At 37.4% G+C, this 23898-nt stretch overlaps 1 protein-coding gene across 5 annotated transcripts; it reads right to left on the bottom strand.

Moving 5' to 3' along the window:
• Window positions 1-1113: 1113 nt before the first annotated feature.
• Window positions 1114-23583, bottom strand: LOC127413506 (crossover junction endonuclease MUS81-like). 5 transcript variants are annotated; one of them, XM_051650722.1, is made up of 16 exons: window positions 23080-23583; window positions 22824-22953; window positions 20120-20232; window positions 19920-20036; window positions 19744-19824; window positions 19571-19659; window positions 18303-18464; window positions 17038-17223; window positions 16792-16919; window positions 15751-15863; window positions 14690-14809; window positions 14508-14603; window positions 14267-14395; window positions 14037-14140; window positions 13601-13684; window positions 5500-5642 (listed from the first exon to the last, which is right to left on the bottom strand). In XM_051650722.1, exons 1-16 carry the CDS (start codon window positions 23215-23217, stop codon window positions 5630-5632), a joined length of 1803 nt encoding a protein of 600 aa, XP_051506682.1. In that variant the 5' UTR covers window positions 23218-23583; the 3' UTR covers window positions 5500-5629. The 5 variants fall into 5 exon arrangements, with proteins under 5 accessions (XP_051506674.1, XP_051506682.1, XP_051506690.1 ...); XM_051650730.1 differs by lacking the exon at window positions 5500-5642 and adding an exon at window positions 9796-12138 and having other exon boundaries at window positions 20131-20232; window positions 23080-23212; XM_051650738.1 differs by lacking the exon at window positions 5500-5642 and adding an exon at window positions 9796-12138 and having other exon boundaries at window positions 20134-20232; window positions 23080-23212.
• Window positions 23584-23898: the final 315 nt, after the last annotated feature.

Raw genomic sequence — 23898 nt, 5'->3', positions numbered from 1 at the left:
GCACACTATCATACGTGGAGTAGTCAATGATTGGTTGCTGTACAGGTGTGATCTCAAAGCCTTGCAAATCCCAGAAAAAGACACTCTGAAAAGGAGGCACTTCCAGGCACAGCTGGCTGCCTCCCTCATTCAGATCAATACTGCAAAGAGAGGCAGACCACCCACAGCTGAAGAGAGGTCATCAGCTCCCAAAAAGAAAAAGATGCGTTGCAAAAAACAGGAAACTGTAAACTCAAGTTTTAAGAATATTCAGATGTCCTTTTGCAAAGAAATCTGTTTTAACAATTGTAAATATTTAAAGTTATTAACTTTTTATGAGTTTACACTTACAAGTCAGAATAAAGAAATTTCATATACTGTACATTTGTGTGTTGAATTGTGTTGTGAACTGAATAACTTACTGTATTAAAAAAAGTAGTGACATTTTGCAACCCTAAATGCCCAGCATTGCAATTTTGCTATGTTTTCCCATATTTCTCCCCAATGCAAAATATGCATAAACCTTATGTTTTTTTTATAATCATTGGCTTCCTAAAACATGTTTAAGAGTGAAAAAAAAATAATATGTTAAGAATATCAATGCTTGGGTCTCTCAGGGTTAAAAATAGTAATCCACTACAAATTACTAATTATTTCCTCTAGAATTGTAATCAGATTATTTGACTAATTACGTAATTGGAAAAAGTAATCACATTACTAATTACTAATTATTCAAAATAATGTCTATATTTCTTTGTTGTTCATTGTTACACACAAGTCATACACTCAGCACCTCTCATTTCTCCTTCACAATGACTCGTTTCTGTGCCATAATTCATGAATTCTACATAAATAATATATTAGAAATAAGTATAACCCTATAATGTACTTAAAAGTAATTAAATTAATTGAAAGTCAGTAACTGTAATCTGATTACAAGAATTTAAAATGTTATGCATTACACTAGGTTTTTTTTAACTAAAAAGTAATTAGATTACAGTAACTAATTACTTTGTAATTGGATTACACCCAACACTGACACAAACACATGCACACACACACAGGTGCAAGCACAAAGTAGCAAATTTTAGAGAACGCATCTAACAGAGTACTTTAAAATAAAAGAGTAAGGGGTTTAAGGGTGATCATTGTTGGTAGGATTACTTTAAGGCAAAACACAAGTAAGACTTTAAATCAAGTAGTTTATTATGTACCATCAGCAGTAGTACCTTTATCATGATCATCAGTGACATTGACAGTGACAATCATTATACTGACCTGGTCCCCAACACACTTACAGTGGCATATCTCCTTTCACAAGGCCAAGCCAAACACTTTTTTTCTTTACTAGTGTGAAACATAATTCAGACAAACCTGTTTGAGGCATCGAAGCAATATTTATTGGCTTGCAACCTAATAATTTAGGGGACAATAAAAAAGTCCCTGTATTTCAGCTGAACAAGCAAAACATAATGTTCCAGAAACATCATGATGAACTGGTTTATTCCTAGTGTTAATTGATAATATTCAGGGCATTGTCACAATAAGGAAAATATTGCTTCTGTTTTTGATGCTACAGTTAAACTGCTTTAAAATGTTACATTTAAAAGTAAAAATGTTAAAGGGTTCTTGCTTGATTTAATTCTCAAAAGCATATTTAATAAACCTGTATACAAATCTGCATTCCCTTGAAAACACATATGCTGATCTTATGACAGTCTGAATCTTTTGCAACCTGCACAAATCTATAGTTTGAAAAAAACTCCCACCTAGAGGAGTTCTAGAGGACAAGTCATGCATCTATCAGAGGTTCTGGAATTCAAAGCCAAGTGTTTTAAATTCTAGAAATTCTGTTGTTGGAACATTCCATGAATATGGTACATTTTGGTGTCTTATTACTTTAAAGAATTAAAAGCACAAATCTCTTTTTTTTTCTTTTTGTTCTTGGAGAGCTATTAGATATCATTTAAACAGTAAAAATGAAGAAAGAAAAAAAAAATTCGCTGTATGCCACATTTTGTGTGTAACCCTGTTATCGCATGATTTTTCCCCTATTACAAAAAAGTGTAACGTTCCTTAAAATTGTGACAGAAGTAACATCAGCTGGAATCTCATTCCATTTGCTCAACTGACTGCAATAATAAAGCTCAGCCTGCAGTCCTGTTTCCCAAGTTTCTGTAAGAACAAATTATCAAACAAATTATATACATTTAATACATTTTGTCTATTTAATTTGAATGTTTCCTGCTAAAAATAGAAAAAAAATAAAAATAAAAATAAAATAAAATAAAATAAAAAAAAAATCACAGAAAACAGGTCAGAAATCTTTTAGATTTCCAAAATGTGTTACAGGGCTGCAAAAATGGCAAACCTCATGGAAAATAAAACAGCTCATCTATTATTTAGTTTGACCTCCTGAGCTTAGCTATAACAATTTTAATTAGGTTATGCACCTCCTTTCACTGACAATTTGTTAAAAAAGAAAAGAAAAATTACTTAATCTTTCAAGAGTTTCAGGCCACATTTTGTACCCCATTCATGGAAAGTGCTTGTTAATTCTGAAATTCAAGTATTCTGGGAGTCTATATTTCCTCCATCTAGCTATTAATAACAGGTGAATAGATTAAACACACTGCACAGTGAAATACTGATGACACGGTTTACATTCTCATGATTTAGATAGAACATGTCGACAGTATTGCATGAAAGTTTGCTTTTTCTTAAAGGTGTTTTTAAATAATTTGCAGGACATGTGCAACATTTATCTGCCCTGCTTAAGGATAACTGAGAGACCACGACTCCATGCTTTAGGCTTATGTATACTAAGTGTATGTATACTGGCTTTAAATATACATTTGTCAATGTGTGTTTTTGTCCGTATATCAGTTTGTGTGCTTGAAGAATATATTAGAAGCTTGAAAGCATAACACAAGCAGAATGATTTAAGCTGTATACATTTCGCAATTATTCAACACATTCAAATATGTATATTGCAATGAGATCACTACTAAGATGTGTCTCACAGGGATCCACTCATATGCACAGTTACCAGGAGATGGATGTATCTTGGCACACTAATCAGTCTTGTCAGCGATTGGCCTACTTACACGTGACAACTGAGCCAGTCAAAGATGAGCACAAAGGCTTTGATGGAGGGCAACTTGCTGTATTTTTTTTTTTATGTCTGTGAGGTGCTCTTCAGTGTCAAGCTTTTCATGAGGCAAAACAGGTGATATGCTGTTGTACAAATAAAGTGTTACTGACTGACAAACAATACATATAAAATACATAATGTCAACACAAAGTGCACTTCACAATAAACAAGAATTAGCATTGTAGTGTTAGCTGAGGATCTCCAAATACATGAACTATGTTTCTGATAAGTGAAACAAATTTTCCATATTATTGGGACTTGGGCTTGTAATCCTGCAGGAACAAAATCGATCTATTAAACAAATATTTATGGTGAAATTCCTCTAGCAGTTGAATCCCAATATATTTTGTGGAAGTTTAAGGAGGTTGTTCATTTGGTTTTGTCAGTAAAACAGAACAACATATTTTTTTTTTTTTACTTGTGGTACACAGCTATATGTTGGCTATGTATAGTTTAATAACATTCCTTTGTGTTCATCCCTGTTGATGAACTGTTCTGTTGTCCTTAGTCATCTTCGGAAGACGTGCCTATGGTCTTGTCTTTAAGTTGCATGTCCTGTGGTGCTTTCCATTCTTTGACCAGGGGGATCAAGGTTTACTGAAAGTTGTTGCCTCTTTTGTTGTGTATGTCCTTATATTTTACAAACAGTTCCTTGCTATTTCTTTATTGCATAGATTTTACGAGTTTATATTAACATAACCTTCTTGTTCTCTAGATTCGACAAATTCCATCCTCCTTTACCTATTTTTCAGGAAATGGCTTCACCTAAATGGCAACTCTCCTCTCCATGCACAATCAACACTGGGAAGAAGAATGCATCTTGATATGTAGGAGGTCTGTCTCCTTCCCTTGCTTCCTCTTCTTCTACCTCCTCCTGTTGCTCTCTTCCCTCCCCTTCCCTCTCACCCTCTTCCTCTCTTTCCACCTCATTTCCAACCTCCTCATCACCCTCTCCCTCAAGCACTCTTCTGCTTTCTTCAACCTGTCTAGACCCCAAACCTAGAAAGCCTCCTCCCCCACTTCCCTCTTCTCCTCTTACTGCTAGTCCTCCACCAATACTGCGGGAATGAAAGAGGGAGGAAGGGCGAGGAGCCTGAGGACGCCCCAATGAGAAGCCACTCCTGCTCAGAACCAGCCTCCCTGGGCCTCCAGGACGACCTCCTGACCTGCTAGCCCTCATCCCAGCCATCGTTCCACTCAGCAGGGCTGCTGTTGGGCCTCTTAGCCTGGAGGGCAGGGAGGCGCTGCTTGTCGTGTGGTGGCAGCGAGGACAGCTCTGGAGCAAGTAAGCTGAGGCAAAGGCCACTGGAAGGGTTGGGCCACCCCCTGTTAAGTTAGTCCCTTGTCTGGCTGGAGGAGTGTTGGTCCCCTGGTTGGCACCTGCACCAGGATCCATCAACAAAGCCTCAGAGTAGCTGGGCACCATTTGCTGGTTGCAGCGAATGTGCCACTCCAGCTCTGTCATGTCCACTGTATTAACACGAGAAATGGCACGATAGCTTGATCCAATGCCTCCTCCATTTCCATTTCCATTTTCGGTGTCCCCACCATTCTCAGTTATGTCCCCCCTACTATTATCATCAGCATCACCAAACAGTTTTTCTACGTGGTAGTGCACATATGCAGTGCGATACTCTGCAACAACCCGAAGTGGCCAGGAAAGGAGTAGGGCTGAGGCCAGCCAAAAAACTTTGCACCTGGCATACCAGGGCTGTCTGTCAGGGTCAGGGAAGGCTAGAATGTGCTCACGAAAGTCCACATTCTTTAAATGCATTCCCTCTCGTGCCTCCATGTAGTCATCCAGTCCCTCATTTTCACCAAAAAATCGTGCACGCTGGGTGAGGTATGCAGCCTCCGCCCGAGCACAAGAAAAACTAAAGCATTTAGTGAAGCGTAGCCGTACAGCCGGGTGATCCATTAGGCCCCTTAGCTCCTTTGATACATCTTTAACACCATACCGTGCATAGTCAAACTCTGAACCTGCTGCATGTGTGTTTACACGTTCATGATACACTTGTGTGGTAGTATAGGCATCCCCATTGCGGTAGCGTGTCACCTGTCTTGTCCGTCGCACATAGTGGTAACTGATGGCTTTCCACCAGATGCAGGGTGTAGCCTGCTGCAGCCTCTGAACACGCTCGTACACTTCCACAACCTCTGCTTGAGCCAATGTGGCTGTCTTGGAGTAACAGTGCCAACATTCCACCAGATAAACCACGTACAGCATGGCCAGAAAAGCAAGAGGAATATAAATGTAGCCACTGGAACAGGGACTCTCCAGATCCAATTCATCAGGGATGTAGACACTGGCACTAGTTAAGGTTGTAGAGGGGTATCCAGGCTCAACAACTGCAGCCTCTGGCTCTGTTGGAGCTAGAACTGGAACTTTGCAGAGGTTGCACCAGGCCAGTGTGCCGAAACAGCCGAACATGAGCAGAGTGATGAGAAGACACTTCCAGTGAGACTCTCGACACAAAGAGGCAGCTAAGGACTGCTTCACTGGATGCTGCTGCAAAAAGGTAGGGACAGAGAATAAAGTAGAGTGAGAAAAGTGACAGTGTAAGATAAACAATGAGAGAAAAAGAGAGAGACAGAATTTGGGAAAATATGAAAATAAGCTATATCTTCCCAAGAAAAAAAAACAATTTGTACAGAATTAAACCTTCAAACAGATTTTGATTCTTTGTTTGAAAATGTGAATTTTTGCACAGTACTGTGTGTGTGTGTATAATATATATATATATATATATATATATATATATATATATATATATATATATATATAAACACACACACACAAACATACATACAGTAGTGGCCAAAAATATTGGCACCCTTGGTAAGTATGAGCAAAGAAGGCTGTGAAAAAAATGCATTATGTTTTTGATCTAACATTTAATTGAAGTAAAACAATTGAAAGAGGGGAAATATCTCATTATTAAATAAATATTTTTCTCCAAAACACACTGGCCACAATTATTGGCACCCATAGAAATTCTTATGAGTAAAATATATTTGAAGTATTTTCCCATTCATATTTTACATTTTTTAGTGCACCTGGGTGACTAGGAACATGAAATTGTTCAGCCATGACTTCCTGTTGCACAGGGGTATAAATATGAGGTAACACATAGGCCAAATTCCCTTAATCATCAGTCACAGTGGGTTAGACTAAAGAATATATTTCTGATGTGTGGCAAAAGGTTGTTGAGCTTCACAAAATGGGAAGTGGCTATAAGAAAATAGCCAAAGCATTGAAAATACCCATTTCCACCATCAGGGCAATAACTAACAAGTTCCAATCAACTGGAGATGTTAAGAATTGGCCTGGAAAAGGACGTGTGTTTATATTGTCACGGACTCTAATACCAACAGATAAAAATAAAAAAAAAACTGGCTGCCTCTACCAAAAGCTTACAATGGGCCCTGGTTGGATCTTCCAGCATGATCCAAAACAAACATCAAAATCAACACAAAAAATGGTTCACTGACCACAAAAAGGTTCTGCCATGGACATCCCAGTCCCCTGACCTGAACTCCATAGAAAATTTGTGGGGTGAACTGAAAAGGAAAGTCCACCAACATGGACCTCTGAATTTGAAGGATCTGTAGAGATACTGTATGGAGGAATGGTCTTTCAATTAAAAAGGTTAGATATTTGTGAATTTTTGAATGAATCAAAAGGATAAACAATGTATATTTTTTTTAACAGCCGTCTTCTCATATTTACCAAAGGTGCCAATATTTTTGGCCACAACTGTATGTATGTATGTATGTATATATATATACACCACTTGCCAAAACTATAGTTTGCTAATATTAAATCTGTGGAGTGGTTAAATATTTTTTTTAATGACTTCAAGTGTATGTAAACTTCTGAGATATATATAAGCAATATCACACGAGCAAGAGTGCGATATGGCCCTACATCAGCACTGCTGTGATTCAACCACAGGTAATAGGTAATCACAGCAGTGCTGATTTAGGGCAATATAGCACGATTGTGATATTGCTTTTTTACAACAGTTCAATGAACATGTAAATTAAAAAATAAAAATAGGAAAAACTGAGTACTGTCACAAAAAACAAATTTTTGCATGGAACTACTTTCTTACACGACGGATCAGAATCTGCCATTGCTGGTTCAAACCAAATGATGCGTCCAAGCCTTCGTTAGAAATTCAAAAATTTCATTTGGAACTAAAATCATGGCTTTGGCTGTTTCTTACAAGTTATTGGAGAAACAAGGATATGTATGTGAGAGAGAGAGAGAGAGAGAGAGAGAGATGGAGCGTGTGCGATCACCTGTTGATGATGCTGTAGTCTGTTAGTCAGCTTTCTGAAGATAATGTCATTTTGGTAAAATGCATCCTGTATTTTCAGTGGAAAAATAGCTATCCAAGCGGGGGTATTCCTCCCTATTTCGCGGTAGCTGGTGCACAAGAGTCACTATAGAAACCGCAATCTCCTCTGCTATTTTGTCCTCTCCAATGTGGAAAGTCCGGTAAGAGGTAAGCGCCTTGAGTTTGTGTAATTAATCAGTCTGTTCTGTCTCTCAGCTGTGACATGCCTTAATGCTTAAGTTGTTAGTTTAAAGCCGTTTAAAGCTATTTCCTAACTTTAGTAGTGTAGTAGTAATACAAACGATCACAGAGCGCTGTTGAATATAAACACTGAGTGAGGCTGACTCACTTCACCTAACCAACTGGCTCATATTACACACAAAAATTGTCTTTTGCCTCCACCTGCTGGCTAAAATATGTAATGTCACAATATTAAATGTAACAAGACAGATAGCTCTTAACACATCTGCACTGCTCTTACACTTTGTTTAGAATGGCACGCACACAAGCGGAATGATACACACAGTGAAGCGTCCGAGTGCTGATGGTGTGAGACCATCAGTACTCATGGAACGTCTCTCGTCCAATCAGATTTGAGGACAGGAACTAAGAGTTGTGTGTGTGTGTATGTATTTATATATATATATATATATATATATATATATATATATATATACACACACACACACACACACACACACACACACATACACACACACACACAATTGAAGTCAGAACTTTACATACACTTGGTTGAAGGTTGAAGTCATTAAAACTAATTTAACCACTCCACAGATTTAATATTAGCAAACTATATTTTTGGCAATTGTTTAGGACATCTACTTTGGTATGACATGAATAATTTTTCCAACAATTGTTTATGGACAGATTGTTTCGCTTTTAATTGACTATATCACAATTCCAGTGGGTCAGAATTTTACATACTGACATTATGGGAAAATCAAAAGAAATCAGCCAAGACCTCAGAAAACAAATTGTGGACTCCACAAGTCTGGTTCATCCTTAAGAGCAATTTCCAAATTCCTGAAAAAAAACCACGTTCATCTGTACAAACAATAGTACACAAGTATAAACACCATGGGACAACGCAGCCATCATACCACTCAGGAAAGAGACACATTCTGTCTCCTAGAGATGAATGTAGTTTGGTGCGAAAAGTGCAAATCAATCCCAGAACAACAGCAAAGGACCTTGTGAAGATGCTGGAGGAAACAGGTAGACAAGTATCTATATCCACAGTAAAATGAATCCTATATTGACATAACCTGAAAGGCTGCTCAGCAAGGAAGAAGCCACTGCTCCAAAACCTCCATAAAAAAGCCAGACTACAGTTTGCAAGTGCACATGGGGACAAAGATCATGCCATGAAGTTAAAGCTTGGTCACAAATGGGACTTTCTAAAGACAATGACTCCAAGCATACCTCCACAGTTGTGGCAAAATGGCTTAAGGACAACAAAGTCAAAGTATTGGAGTGGCCATCACAAAGCTTTGACCTCAAAATGATAGAAAATTTGTGGGCAGAACTGAAAAAGCATGGGACCACGTCTGCCTTTTTTTAAATTGAACCGAAGAGAATCGAACAGCACAAATAGAAATAATGCAGACATGAGAGAAAAAAATAAAAATACAGACAGGAAGTTAGAAAAGTCCAGTTCTGTCTGGAGGAATGGGCCAAAATTCCAGCAACTTATTGTGAGATGCTTGTGGAAGGCTACCCAAAACGTTTGACCCAATTTAAACAATTTAAAGGCAATGCTACCAAATACTAACAAAGTGTATGTAAACTTCTGACCCACTGGGAATGTGATGAAATAAGTGATGAAATAAATTATTTTCTCTACTATTATTCTGACATACCAACTTTTTAAAGTAGTGATCCTATAACCTAAGACAGGTAAAGTTTTCTACGATTAAATGTCAGGAATTGTGAAAAACCGAGTTTAAATGTATTTGGCTAAAGTGTAGGTAAACTTCTGACTTCAACTGAAAAAAAAAAAAATATATATATATATATATATATATATATATATATATATATATATATATATATATATATATATATATATATATATATATATATATATATATATATATATATACACACACACACACACACACACACACACACACACGGTTGGGGAGTAACAGAATACATGTAACGGGATTACGTATTTCAAATACAATATAAAAGTAACTATATTCCACTAGTTACAATTTAAATAATTGGTATTTAGAATAGTTACATTCAAAAAGTAGTTTGATTACTGAAGAGATTACTTTGCATTTTATTGTCATTTGTTTCATTTAATATTTAGTCCTTTCAGATGGAAAATATTTATACATATAAATGATGCGATCCAAAGTGCATTGATTAAACACTTTCTTATGATGTGTTACATTCATACGAGCAGACAGAGAAGTAAGTTTTAAGTAAGTTTGGAGCAGAAGAAATAGAAATAAACCTTGTGCAAACTGTCAGCTTTACGCTAAGCTAAAACGCTATTTCTAGCCATTTTACATGCACATAACCAGGCACGATCAGATATTTTTAAAGAAAATTCACGTTAAATTCCACAATAAAACACTTATTCGTCTGCAATAAGCCACAGCAATCCAGATACGTCAATTGTTCAAAAATGTATAAGTATGCCATTTTATTTTCAAATATTTCATAAATGAGCATAATGGATATCATCATGTAGATTTATATATATATATTTCTGAGAATACAGTTTGAAAATCCTTTGACATTTTCACTCAAACAGCACTTTACCTCTATAGTTAGACTTTCAAAGGTCATTACCATTCTTCGATTCCAATTGTGTATCGTTTCAATTAACAGGAAACCCCATAAGAATCATTTTCAGTCCAGTCACATTTCAAATATGTAGACCTAAATACTTCAATACACCTACTACTGTAAATCTATCATTCTTTTAACAAGGTGGCCAATTGATCAAATATGGGACGCTAAATACTTTAGCTCTGTGAAATGTACAGAAATGGCTTTCTCTCTCTTGTAGCCTATAAGTGCTGCCATCTAAGTTAATTTAAAACTGCATTTCTAATATGACACAGCTTTCTTCCCTTCAAACTCTCTCCAAGTCTATTGATCTTCATGTAATAAGAGACAGGTTAACTCAGCACCAATGAATAAACAGGAGAGAGAGAGAGAGAGAGAGAGAGAGAGAGAAAAAAAACCTTCACCCTGAGAGGACAATATAATACGAATCGCTTTATGTGGTGACATGATACATTACTACATAATCTAGCTGTAACTCACTTGCTGCTATGATTTGTGGCATGTACCTGCCGTGCAGCCGACTGGAAGCAGGACAATTTTGGGAAAACAACTAATGCAGTACAGAAGCAAAACATGGAATTCAGTATTTGCTTATAGAGACACAGTCATAGTAAAAAGATCTCGATATTTAACACTAATTCAATTAAACAGCTAAATACCGATCAGTGTGTGGCTTAATCACATCATGTCTGACACTAATTAAAAGGTACCTGTGAAGTTTAAGAAACTGCAATATTTAAATCGGGGTTGCGGCCAGTATATTTGAATGAAACATGCCCTCGCCTCACCTCTTCCCTCCCAGACCCGTTCAGAAGGGGCTCTTCTGCATCTACCGTCGTCTCTTGCATCTTTGCTCCGTTCCTCTAATCGTGGGGGAAGACCCCGAGGATGGTCGGTTCAGGATGTGGCGGCCCACGACTGGGTCTTCCCCTGCGGGTAAGTCACCCGATCCGCCGCGTATCGGTTCCTCCAGCGCGGCACCCTGGGCGCATGATCAACGCCACATTACCCAGCCGGATCTGTCTCCTCCTTGCCCTTCACACATCAAGTGCATGCATATCTTCTCAAATAGTCTCTCGGTTCTGACCATTTCACCACTAGCTTCATCACCTTCACTGTGTTGTTGTCATTGTTATAGCCGTATGTCCAGAAACATGGATGATGGGAAGAGGATGCATCGATAATATCATAACACGCACGCCTATCTGAACGATGGATGCAGCCAGCAAAACGTCATAACACATTTCCACGAAAGCAACCAGCGTGGATTCAAGGCGCCCTGGTCGTTTTCGTCGAAATCCGTTTTTCTCCTTGAGGGTGATTCAGAGGACGTCAGCGGAGTCCCTCCAATCTCCTGCAGGCAGGGCAGCTGTTACATCAACGCTCCTTTCTTAACACTGTTGTCACCGACCTGCACTAAAATAATGCAACTGTTGCCAGTCCTTTGCACCAATGTCACCCTTGCAATTCTTTCCCCCACTTTAATGCCACGTCTGCTTTTTTTTTTTTAAATCGTATGCTTCAGTGATTAAAGCACAGCAAGTTTGCAATTCATGGTTTGAAGCATAGGACAGAGAATCGAACAGCACAAATAGAAAAAATACAGACAGGAAGTAAGTTACATCATATATACCGTTCAAGCATATTTTTCTTTAAATTCAAAATTGTATTACTTTACACATCATTTGAGAATCAAAATAAATGTACAAAAAATGCAATGGAATTGAAATGCAGACAATTTTTTTACAATAAGGATCCTCATTGAAAACCTATGTCAGAGGTCCACGCGTACAATAAAGCTGATATACAGTGCGGCTCAAGGCTGGTCCAAGATTCCTACAATGAAATATATGGATATACGGTCTTTAGAGCAAATTATCTTTGGGCAAATTAATCATTAAAAAATAAATAAATAAATAAATAAATAAATAAAAAAGAAAAATTACTCTGTGATCAATGCATCATCTATGATTTGTTCAGATAAGATCCATTTAAACATTCAGAGAAGCAGGAACATTATTAAAGTTCACCCAAAAATGAAAATAATCATCATTTGCTCACCCTCATGCCATCCCAGAGGAGTATGACTTTCACAACACAACTGAAGATTTTTAGAAGAATATTTCAGCTCTGTAGGTCCACACAATGCAAGTTAATGGTGACCAAAATTGGGAAGCTCCAAAAAGGTCATAAAGGCAGCATAAAAGTAATCCATACAACTCCAGTGATTTAATCCATGTGTTCTGAAGTGATCCAATCAGTTTTGGGTGAGAACCACTGATGAGATATTATATATATATATATATATATATATATATATAGAACTGTATTGCTCATGACGTCATATAAGTGAAGCCATTGCGCTGCCATATTGCTATGCCTAAACACTCCAATGTCCCTATTGACTTAATTGGAAATCATCTAATTTTGGCGAGTAAACATTAGTCATTCAATCACCGAATATATGTCTGAAATCTGCATGTACCTCCCTACAATCGCAAACATCATGTAATTATTTTAATTAAAAAGTCGGGAATTTTTCCTGTTTCTTGGAAGCCTGGGCAAGTTATGTATATCTACTGTATATCAAACAGTATTAAAAATCTTTGTGTTCAGCAGAAGAAAGTCATACACATCTGGGACAGCATGGGGGAAGAGTAAATGTTGAGAGAATTTTCCTTTTTGGGTGAACTATCCCTTTAAAGGAATACTAGAAAATGATAGTTCTCTCAAACTCGTATTACTTTTTGCACAATTGTATTTATTTTGAAGGATATATGATGTGAATTTTTTCATACAATGCAAGCCAATGGGGTCCAAAACTTTCAATCTCCAAAAAGTACATAAAAGGCAGCATAAAAGTAGTTCATATTACTCAAGTGGTTAAATCAATCTCTGTGCACTGTACATGCAGTGTGAACAAGCTTCTCTCATGAATGTGCCTAGGAGACTGCAGGTTCCAAGATTTATAGTGAAAAAGGACTTACATTTTGGTCTATTTCTCACCCAAAACCTTTTATATCTATTCAGTACACATGGATTAAACCACTCAAGTTGTATTGATTACCTTCATGTCCTTTTTTTGATCTTGAAAGTTTTGGACCCCACTGACTTGCATTGTATGGACGGACACACACATACATGATATATCCTTCAAAATATCTTCGTTTATGTTTCACAGAAGAAAGTCATATGAGTTTGAGGTGGCATAAGTGTGAGTAAATAATGAGAGAATTGTCATTTTTGGGTTAACTCTCCCTTTAACCTACACAGTGACAGTGCAATAGCTTAAACAAACCTTTTGAGTTTTCCATATTTGATAGATGACAGTAGCTTCTCTTTTTCTGTTTCAGTAGAGCACTGATCATATGCTTTCAATAAACTAAGGAAAGAAAGCATTGTTAGAAAAAAAAAGTTCAAATCAAGGGAGGTCAAATGATTAATGGGGCATCAGCCTTTTTCAAATGGTTCCATGGGTAAAATTAAATGACTTTCCAGAATGTCAACAGGAACTAAGCATAACAAGGTTTCTGTGTTAAGCTCATGTTTATGCAAAACTGGTTTTATACAGGTAGTGTTGGTCTGTGATAGTGGAATATAAATGAGTGATTTAATGATTGAGTGTCTGAGACAACAGAGTAGTAGACAGTAATTTAATGAGTGTCTGTAATAATGGAATATTAATTAATTAACTTTAAGTGAGTGTCTCTGAAATAATAGAGAGTGAGTCACACCTGCTGACTGTGCTGTAGTGTTCAAGTACAGCAGCCGCTTTATCACCAGAGATTCCACTGATCTGCATAAGCTGTCTTGCAAATACTTCCCGCACTGTTTGGCACTGTGTTTGTATGCGTGTTCGAGAGAGAAAGAATGACATCCGGATTGGAAATAATGGCTGGAGTTTACAAGGAAAAAATGATTTTTTTTTTTTAGGTGGCTTGTGATTTCCTTTCACACTGATTACCTTGTTTTTGATAGCCCCATAGTTAAACTCTGTGAAGGACATGAGAGAACAGGAGAGGTTCTCCGTTTGCTCCCTCTCATTCTCTCCATCCCTTTCCAGTTCTCTGGAGTGACAGAATAACGTGCAATTCTGAGCATGAGTAAAAAGACAAAAATATGAAATGTTTAGAGAACTGAATTACACATGCTGAATAAATAGAGCATAAATATTTTTATGTCCTTTGGTTTTGTTTAAAACAAACCTGGTAAAGTTTCTGGAGGTATCTAGTCATGATGGTGAGGTAAGCGGCCGACTCTTTCACATCTTGTACACGCTTCACAAAGAAGCCATCAACCACCTGAGAGAATCACACATGTATACAAACACGTCTTCATTTACTAGTCTGTGTGACTGTTTCTATGGCCTGCTGTAGTACGGGTGTACCTGTGTATTGACTATAGCTTGTTGTAATGTACTCTCAGGTAAACTGAGATGAGCTGCTGCTGATCCGCACTCCTCCACAAGATAAATGGGTTTATGCAGACCACACCTCTTCAATCGAAACTGTGAGCAAGTGAGTGATGGAAGGAAGAAACAGGTGAGTAATGAAATCTAAATGCTATAAATGGATTTAGGTGTGTTTTTTCTCTCTCCAAAAACAAGTGTTACAGGGAAAATGTGACCCTAGGTCCATATTCTCAACTTTTGTTTTTCAACATATTGAAGTCTGAAGTATACAAGACTGAATGTGCTGAGCTCAGACAAGGTTCAACTTTATATTTACATTCCTGCCTATTTGGTTATAAAAACAAAAAACATTAAAGGGATATTTCAGCCAGAATGAAAATTCTCATCATTTACTCACCCTCATGCCATCCCAGATGTGTATGACTTTCTTCTGCAGAACACAAACGAAGATTTTTAGAACAATAATTCAGCTCTGTATGTCCAAAAAGCAAAAAGGCAGCATAAAAGTAATCCATATGACTCCAGTGGTTAAATCCATATCTTCAGAAGCAATATGATAGGTGTGGGTGAGAAACAGATAAATATTTAAGTCCTTTTTTACTATAAATCTCCACTTTTACTTTCTTTTAATTCTGATAGTGAAAGTGGAGATTTATAGCAAAAAAGGACTTAAATATTTATCTGTTTCTCACCCAAAGTGATCATATCGCTTCTGAAGATATGGATTTAACCACTGGAGTCATATGGATTACTTTTATGGTGACTTTATATGCTTTGTGGAGCTTCAAAGGTCTGGCTACCTTTCACTTTCATTTGTACAGACATACAGAGCTGAAATGTTCTTCTAAAAATCTTTGTGTTCTGCTGAAGAAATAAAGTCATACACATCTGGATTGCATGAAGGTGAGCAAATGATGAGAGAATTTTTATTTTTGGGTGAACTATCCCTTTAACTGTCAAATTAAAATTGTATACATAAATTACATATGCAAATTTTACACAGGTTACACATATACATATGTTGTTATGGTTCAAACCTTCTGCTCCCTGAAGCGTCCATCTATGATGCTTCCACACAGGTCATCCATCCTTTTCCTCTCAATGATGTAATCAAGCACTAGCTCTTTTGCTACCGGAGGACGCAGCTGTCCTGAAGGACAACAAAATTGTGTTCTTACATATACAGGGTTCCCATGCCTTTTGATCAATGAATTTCCATGACTTTTCTAGTCATTTGTGATATGTCCTGTAGAAATCCAGCATTAGAGTTTTTGAAAACAATTTCATAGAGATTGCACTCACAAAGAGCAATTTCTAGCTTCAAAATATTTTAGAGCTGAGCCTAACTTAATTTTTTTTCAAACAGTGTTAAATTATATGTATATTCAAATTTCAATTACTTGTTAGAATTTAATTAATTTCCACGACTTTTCCATATCATCATTTTTTAAATTCTCTTATATTTCCAGATTTTCCATGACCATTGGGACTCTGCATATATAGGTTTTTTTTATTTTTTCAGAAGACTTTAGGCACTTTAAGTATTAAAATGACATGTTATTATCATTAAACATAGTAGGGGTTGCACAGACTTCTCGACAATAACTACTGTAGTCGATCGACACTGTCAGCCTGAAGTCAATTAGTCGCTTACCACTTGATTTATAAAACAGTGTCTGTAGGAAATACAGCGGGTGTGGAGCACGATGGCTCTACATTGAAAAAGCAAAGTGGCTCAAATGTACTTTGATAAAGATGACACAAATGCTACACTTACCTGCAATACTGTATATGCAAATTGGAAATATTAGTGCCAAGACATCACTAGTCGAATTCAAATCGATTAATGGACTCAACTAGACAACTATTAAAAATAAGTTATAGCTTAAGAGCTGCAACCCTCAAAACATAGTGGTGCTTGTGAAATCAATTTTCAACTTTACAGGTAGGTATGAGGTCTGTAGAGACAAATTGTCTCTTCTGAGAAGAGCAACGCTGACATCTGCTGGTGATAGTCCTGTGTCCTTAACGCAAAATACACAAATGACAAATGAAGGTTCGGCTTGTGTGTGTTTTACCTGGCACAGGTGCCACTTTCTCACGTGCCACCCAAAGGAAGTCCCCTACATTCAGTTTCCTGATGTCAAAAGTCACACCATTCCTTTGAAGTTCCTTGACCAATTCTTGTTTGCAACCACTACTTCCCCTGTCAATTTCAGAATATATGCACATCTATTAGCTGTTCTGTAAAACAATATTAGAGAACCTCATGTTAAGTAATATATGTAAAATTGTACTACATATATAATCTCTTTTCCTCTCACCCGGTTGTCTCGATGATGTCAACGCATAACACAATGTCATAAGAGCCAGGGAGAAGATGGCAACCCATTGCTGTTTTCCCCGTCTCTAAAGCCTGGGATTGTCCTGTAGCACCTGACACAGGGTCAAGATTCTTGGCCTGGTTCACAGTGAGAGCCGTAGTAATGCTTTCTGAAGATTTGCTTGAGCTATGGGTGAAGGAATGTTTATATTATTAATATGCTACAACAGACACCACTTCAGACACTCACTACAAGTAAAACCATTCTGACAGCTCGATTTTAAACACAGGTAACCAATATTGTAAACTGCATTGATTTCCAGACAAATCAATCTTAAATATTGGTGACTGAATCTTAATTGTCACAAAAATTGGAATTTAAGCATATATGCTCACACTTAAAGCTATAGCTAACTGTTATGTTTATGCCTATGTTTTTGACCACTTAACCACATTGCTAAACCCACTTGTATCGACCAGGGGGTCAAGGTTTGGCTGGTTAGCTTTTTTTGGTTACATTTTTTGCAAGCAACATATAAAATATAATTATATAGTAGATGTTTCATCAGTGACCGATTTTTTTTAACGTGAAATAGACTTATGTTTTTCCCTGTCTGCTGCAAGGAGTTTTAATATACAATTATTATTTACTTTAGGCTGAAGTGACTGTCTCTGTTTTTTGTTTTTTTTTCCTCCTCAATTTGTAATGCCCAATTCCCAATGCGCTCTAAATCTTCGTGGTTGCGTAATGACTCGCCTCAATCCGGGTGGCGGAGGACAAATCTCAGTTGCCTCTGCGTCTGATACAGTCAATCCGCGTATCTTATCACGTGGCTTGTTGAGCGCGTTACCGTGGAGACGTAGCGCATGTGGAGGCACATGCTATTCTCCGCGGCATCCACGCACATCTCACCAAGCGCCCCACCGAGAGCGAGAACCACATTATAGCGACCAGGAGGAGGTTAACCCAACGTGACTCTACCCACCCTAATTGTTTGCTTAGGAAGCCTGACTGGAGTCACTCAGCACGCCCTAGATTCGACCTTGCGTCTCCAGTTGTGGTAGTTAGCATCTTTACTTGCTGAGCTACCCAGGCCATGAAGTGACTGTCTCAAAGAAAAAAATAAATAAATAATAATTATGAGACCAGCATCCAGGTCTCATACTTTCGGTGGTGCATGCGCCAGCCACAACTGCAATTGAGATGAATGGGAATGCTAACGGACCGCTCTCTCCAGGTATAAAATAGAACTCTTTGTTACCCACCAAATCTCTTTCTCTCCTTCCTCATCCTCTTCCAAAGTCAGGTCCACAACCCCTGGTCCATGCCCAGAACTTTCCTCTTCACTTTTCTCTTCTGCATGTTTTTGATCCTTCCCTTCATCCAGCTTCTCGGCTAAAGCCAGACCCTTTTCAGTCAATGCATACCTAAAATCAAACAGGGAAAGAGAAATGACGAGAACCACAAAGAGAAATAAGACTCCATGTAAAGCAGGAAAATAGTTTTCAAATCACAGTATTGGCTTAGAGTGGTATTCTGTTTCTGATATGCATACACGATTAAAAATCATGCAGTGGCTAATTTGAACTGAAAGTCACATATTAGAGCCGATAAGGAGTTTAGAATGTTTCATATATGAAGCCTGGTATTAGGACTGGGATTGTAGGTCAGGTCCACAATATGGGAGCAGTGTGGAGTTGTGTAATTTTGCCTGGAGTAAGCAGCAGTTTTTTTGAATGTCAGAGCTCTTGCTGTATTTACAGCCCATAATGCAATACATGTAATAGTGACAAGGTACGTAGAGAGGATACACAGTGGGTTTTTTTTTCTCCTTTTTTCAAATCTTTAAATAAATCTTGAGTAGAGCATACTATGGATTAAACTGTGTCAGCCCTCATTCCTAAATAAAAATGTATACCATCAGCAAGGACATCTACATTTGATCCAAGGTAAATGAAATCCAATAACTTAATATTAATTCATTTATGTATTGATTCAGGTCTTAGTAAAGGCAATAGTAAATAAAGAGTTTACAGCATCATAGTGAGTGTGTTATGAGATGTTATAAGCAGATCTGTTCAATTAAACTAATGTTATCAGGTGTGTAATCATCAAATTACGCTTTCCTCTTTTCAAGTGACTGTGTTCTAATTCACGGTCTCCAAATTTTCAATCAAATTACGGTGTTATTTAACTATTTCTTTTGCAAAACACCAGACTGATATGCTTTAAAATGTCTTCATTCCAGCCCACATAGGATTATCAATTTCCTTTATGAGAATATTTTGCCAAAAATTGCACCGTTCACTGTAATCTCCCATTCATTCCTATAAGAAGTTCTGCAAAGCTTGTCAGAGCAAACAACGGTAACCAAGGGGGGAGGAGCTTAGCAAAGGGTCAATTTAGAATGGAATTTGTGAAACCCTAGAGTGGAGTTAGAGAGGAGTAATTTCAGAATACCTGGAGCAGGGAGTGAAAATCACTGTTGGTCCACTCCACTCACATACTCTGGTCAGTTTATGGGACATCTCACCTGGCAGGACTGTGAGTCTTCACCAGAAGGTCTTTCAGAATAAGTGTGCTCATTGAGGACCAGGCGGTGTACTTGCTACCAAGATCAGGCTATGTATAGGACAAAAGGCATAAATAGGGTATAAGAAGTGGTCAGGCTATAAGCGGTTTTGGTAAATGTGTTAGTGGCCTTACTACTGTGAAGGACTTGTCACACAAAGGTTGTGCCTCAGTCTGTAGTTCATTCCTAAACATGAAGCCTTTGCTACCAGGCATCTGCAGAACACGGGACAAAAAAATATGCTCACATTTTGGTGTAATGATAATGGTGAAAAGACCATTAGAGCGCAAAACAAATGTGCTTGTTTTACCTGTGCATATCTATACAATGTGACCAGTACAGCATAACCTCCAGACCTTTTCTGGGGCACATATTCTCTCTTTTTCTTATTTCCTTTTTCCTTTCTTACATCTTTTTGTGTTTGTTTCTGCAATGAAAAACAGTGCTTAGATTACTCTTTTTCTAACCTGAACAAGTGAGTGTAACAACTCAATTCATACTCAAACCAACCATATGTTTACCACCATTTCCCGAAGGTTCTTTGTGAGGTTCTTCCATACTTCTGGAGGAAGCCTTGTTGCTCCTTTGACAAGATGTAGCCAAGTGGATTGGAGCATCAGAACCTTTAAGACAAAAAAAAAAAAAAAAAAAAAGAATAAAGACTGGAAACATACAGTGGCCCCAAAATGTGATTGTATTAGAGCTGTCGAAATGAACGTATGTGATTAATTTAACATGTTTCACCAATTTTCGCTCCGTGTGAGTTCCAAACACTGGTTGGAATAGGGCGGAACATTTGTGATGTGTCTGGGGTCACACCACAAACACACACAACAGTGATTCCATGTCAATGATCAAGTGATGGAGAAAGGACCTCTTAACTGTATTCTTTGTACAAAACAAACCCAGATGGTTTGGGGGGGGGGGGATGAATTATTTCATTTAGTCAACCTCCCACTTAGTCTTTGTGAAACATTTAATGTAACTTGAACTGGTGCTACATTCGTGCATGTCTAAATGTTAATAAACTTTATTTTTACATATTTTATTTTATTTTCGAATACGGAACTAAATGCATTTTGACAGGAGAATAAGTATATACAGTTGAGTCAGATGTTTACATACACCTTAGCCAAATACATAAAAAAAATGTTTTTCACAATTCCTGACATTTTATTGTAGAAAACATTCCTTGTCTTAGGTCAATTAGAATCACTACTTTAATTTAAGAATGTGAAATATCAGAATAATAGTAGAGAGAATGATTTATTTCAGCTTTTATTTCTATCATCACATTCCCAGTGGGTCAGAAGTTTACATACACTTTGTTAGTATTTGGTAGCATTGCCTTTAAATTGTTTAACTTGGGTCAAAAGTTTTGGGTAGCCTTCCACAAGCTTCTCACAGTAAGTTGCTGGAATTTTGGCCCATTCCTCCAGACAGAACTGGTGTAACTGAGTCAGGTTTGTAGGCCTCCTTGCTCGCACACACTTTTTCAGTTCTGCCCACAAATTTTCTATCAGACTGAGGTCAGGACTTGTGATGGCCACTCCAATACCTTGACTTTGTTTTCCATAAGCCATTTTGCCACAACTGTGGAGGTATGCTTGGAGTCATTGTCCATTTTGAAGACCCATTTGTGAACATGCTTTAACTTCCTGGCTGAAGTCTTGAGATGTTGCTTCAATATATCAACATAATATTCTTTCCTCATGGTACCATCTATTTTGTGAAGTGCACTAGTCCCTCCTGCAGCAAAGCACCCCCACAACATGATACTGCCACCCCCATGCTTCATGGTTAGGATGGTGTTCTTTGGCTTGCAAGCCTCACCCTTTTTCCTCCAAACATAACGATGGTCATTATGGCCAAACAGTTAAATTTTTGTTTCATCAGACCAGAGGACATTTCTCCAAAAAGTAAGATCTTTGTCCCCATGTGCACTTGCAAACTGTATTCTGGCTTTTTTATGGAGGTTTTGGAGCATTGGCTTCTTCTTTGCTGAGCAGCCTTTCAGGTTACATCGATATAGGACACATTTTACTGTGGATATAGATACTTGTCTACCTGTTTCCTCCAGTGTCTTCACAAGGTCCTTTGCTGTTGTTTTGGGATTGATTTGCACTTTTTGCACCAAACTACGTTCATCTCTAGGAGACAGAATGTGTCTCCTTCCTGAGCGGTATGATGGCATGGTGTTAATACTTGCATACTATTGTTTGTACAGATGAGCGTGGTACGTTCAGGTGTTTGGTAATTGCTCCAAAAGATGAACCAGACTTGTGGAGGTCCACATTTTTTTTTTCTGAGGTCTTTGCTGATTTCTTTTGATTTTCCCATGATGTCAAGCAAAGAGGCACTGAGTTAGAAGGTAGGCCTTAAAATACATCCACAGATACACCTCCAATTGACTCCAATTAGCCTATCAGAAGCTAATTGTCTAAAGCCTTGACATAATTTTCTGGAATTTTCCAAGCTGCTTAAAGGCACAATTTACTTGGTGTATGTAAACTTCTGACCCACTGGAATTGTGATATAATAAATTAAAAGTGAAACAATCTGTATGTAAACAATTGTTGGAAAAATTATTCATGTCATGCACAAAGAAGATAGTTTGCCAATATGAAATCTGTAGAATGGTTAAAAAATGAGTTTTAAAGACTTCAACCTAAGTGTATGTAAACTTCTGACTTCGACTGTAGTCAAATTTAAGCACTTTCGAAATCTGTGATTAATCGCAATTAACTATGAAAAATTATGTGATTAATCAAGATTTATAATCAAAAATTTATCAACTGACAGCAATAATTTGTATATTTTCAAATGGGTTTGGAACAACATGATTTATGTCTGTATCCAAAAGGTGATTGGCTTTTTAACCTGTAAGGCGGCAGAACTTCCATTTCAACATCTGCCATATTGGGTGTTCCAATTTCTACCATTCATTTTAATACAAGTGCTCCATCTTGAACTAAATAGTCTCTGGTGAACCATTCTTTTAACATTCTATCATTTAAAACCTAAGAAATTTATTTTTGTGATATGGTTTGTTTTTGATGTTCAATGTAGTGATACTAATTTATTTTTAAGAGTGTCCAAATATTATTTTTAGTCCGTTGTACACCACATTAATCAAATAGATAAACTATTGTTTTAAGAGAGAGGAGGAGTGTGAAGCTCCTCAAACCTTTGCAATACAACTGATACGCCTTACCGTTTTCAAGGTAATGCTTCTGAAGCCTCTCGTCCAAAATCTTGCAAATTCCGTCGCCAAAATTCTGCAGGATCTTCGCCTCTTTTCCATTTTTCAGTGGGAGAGGGTATTTCTTCAAAGAGTTTATTGCCTATTAAATGCATAAGACACATGCAGCTGTCCTGAAAAAATGGGTTTAACCACGTATTTTTCTAACGGACTTGTTTTCATTACATTAAAACAAACGTTCTAAATTAAACCCAATATATTCGCTTACCTTTTGGTACACGTACTGTGTTTTTAAGCCCTTCTCCTTAGCGTGGTCCCGTAACTCTGTTAACCACTGCAGAAATAGAGGGTTCGGACAGGACGGTACCGGGCGCTTCCGACCCAACCGTACCTGATCCGTCGGCATGTTCAAGTCGCTCAGATGCACATGCAGATTACATTCTGTAAAGTGAAGGAGATTGCTAAAATGGTGGTAGGTACAGCAAATGACGTAACCACATTGTAAAAAGCGTTACATATGGCTGTACCAGCACGATGGTTCAATAATAGGCATTAATTTCAAATGTGCATTAAAATAAATGAGAAAAGTGCATGTATTCTGAAGACATGACATCAGATTGAGCATCTGATCTTCTCTTATTTGCTTGTGAAAATGTGTCAGGTGCCACTAAAGATAAGGATTAATCTTGATATGACTGCATTTCAAATTGCATGTGGTTCGAGTGAATTATTTATTAATTAGTTGCCCTAGGCTCCCCGCCTGTGTTTTCGAAAGTATTATAGTTGCGTCATATCCGTCCGATGATACACGAGCTGCAGCGCCACTCAAAGGGTTGATGGTCCATTTTATAGAAGCTCAAAATGTTCAGAATTAAAGCGTGATATACGTAATACGACATACTAATTGTTAAGAGTAATATGTTTGGATGTTTACTAAGAATATACAGTTGTACTAACATTAGTTAATATAATACTAATATAACCAAAGATTTGGACACTATAAACTGTATTTCACTTGTATTTGCTGTAACAAGAAAGTGTTGTGCATTATTGCAAATTTGAATAGGGTGGTACTATATTTTGGTTG

This window comes from Myxocyprinus asiaticus, chromosome 2, assembly GCF_019703515.2.
Source record: "Myxocyprinus asiaticus isolate MX2 ecotype Aquarium Trade chromosome 2, UBuf_Myxa_2, whole genome shotgun sequence".
NCBI lineage: Eukaryota > Metazoa > Chordata > Actinopteri > Cypriniformes > Catostomidae > Myxocyprinus > Myxocyprinus asiaticus.
This window is presented reverse-complemented; position numbering and strand designations above follow the sequence as displayed.

Bases quoted from the DNA above. Each gene is read 5' to 3' on its own strand.
- LOC127413506 (XM_051650705.1), bottom strand. From the start codon at position 23,217: ATGCCGACGGATCAGGTACGGTTGGGTCGGAAGCGCCCGGTACCGTCC. The intron at 17,224-18,302 runs GTGGGTAACAAA...CTTCACCCATAG, and splicing joins GAAGGAGAGAAAGAGATTTG to CTCAAGCAAATCTTCAGAAA. The intron at 15,864-16,791 runs GTAAAACACACA...GTTGTCCTTCAG, and splicing joins GAAAGTGGCACCTGTGCCAG to GACAGCTGCGTCCTCCGGTA.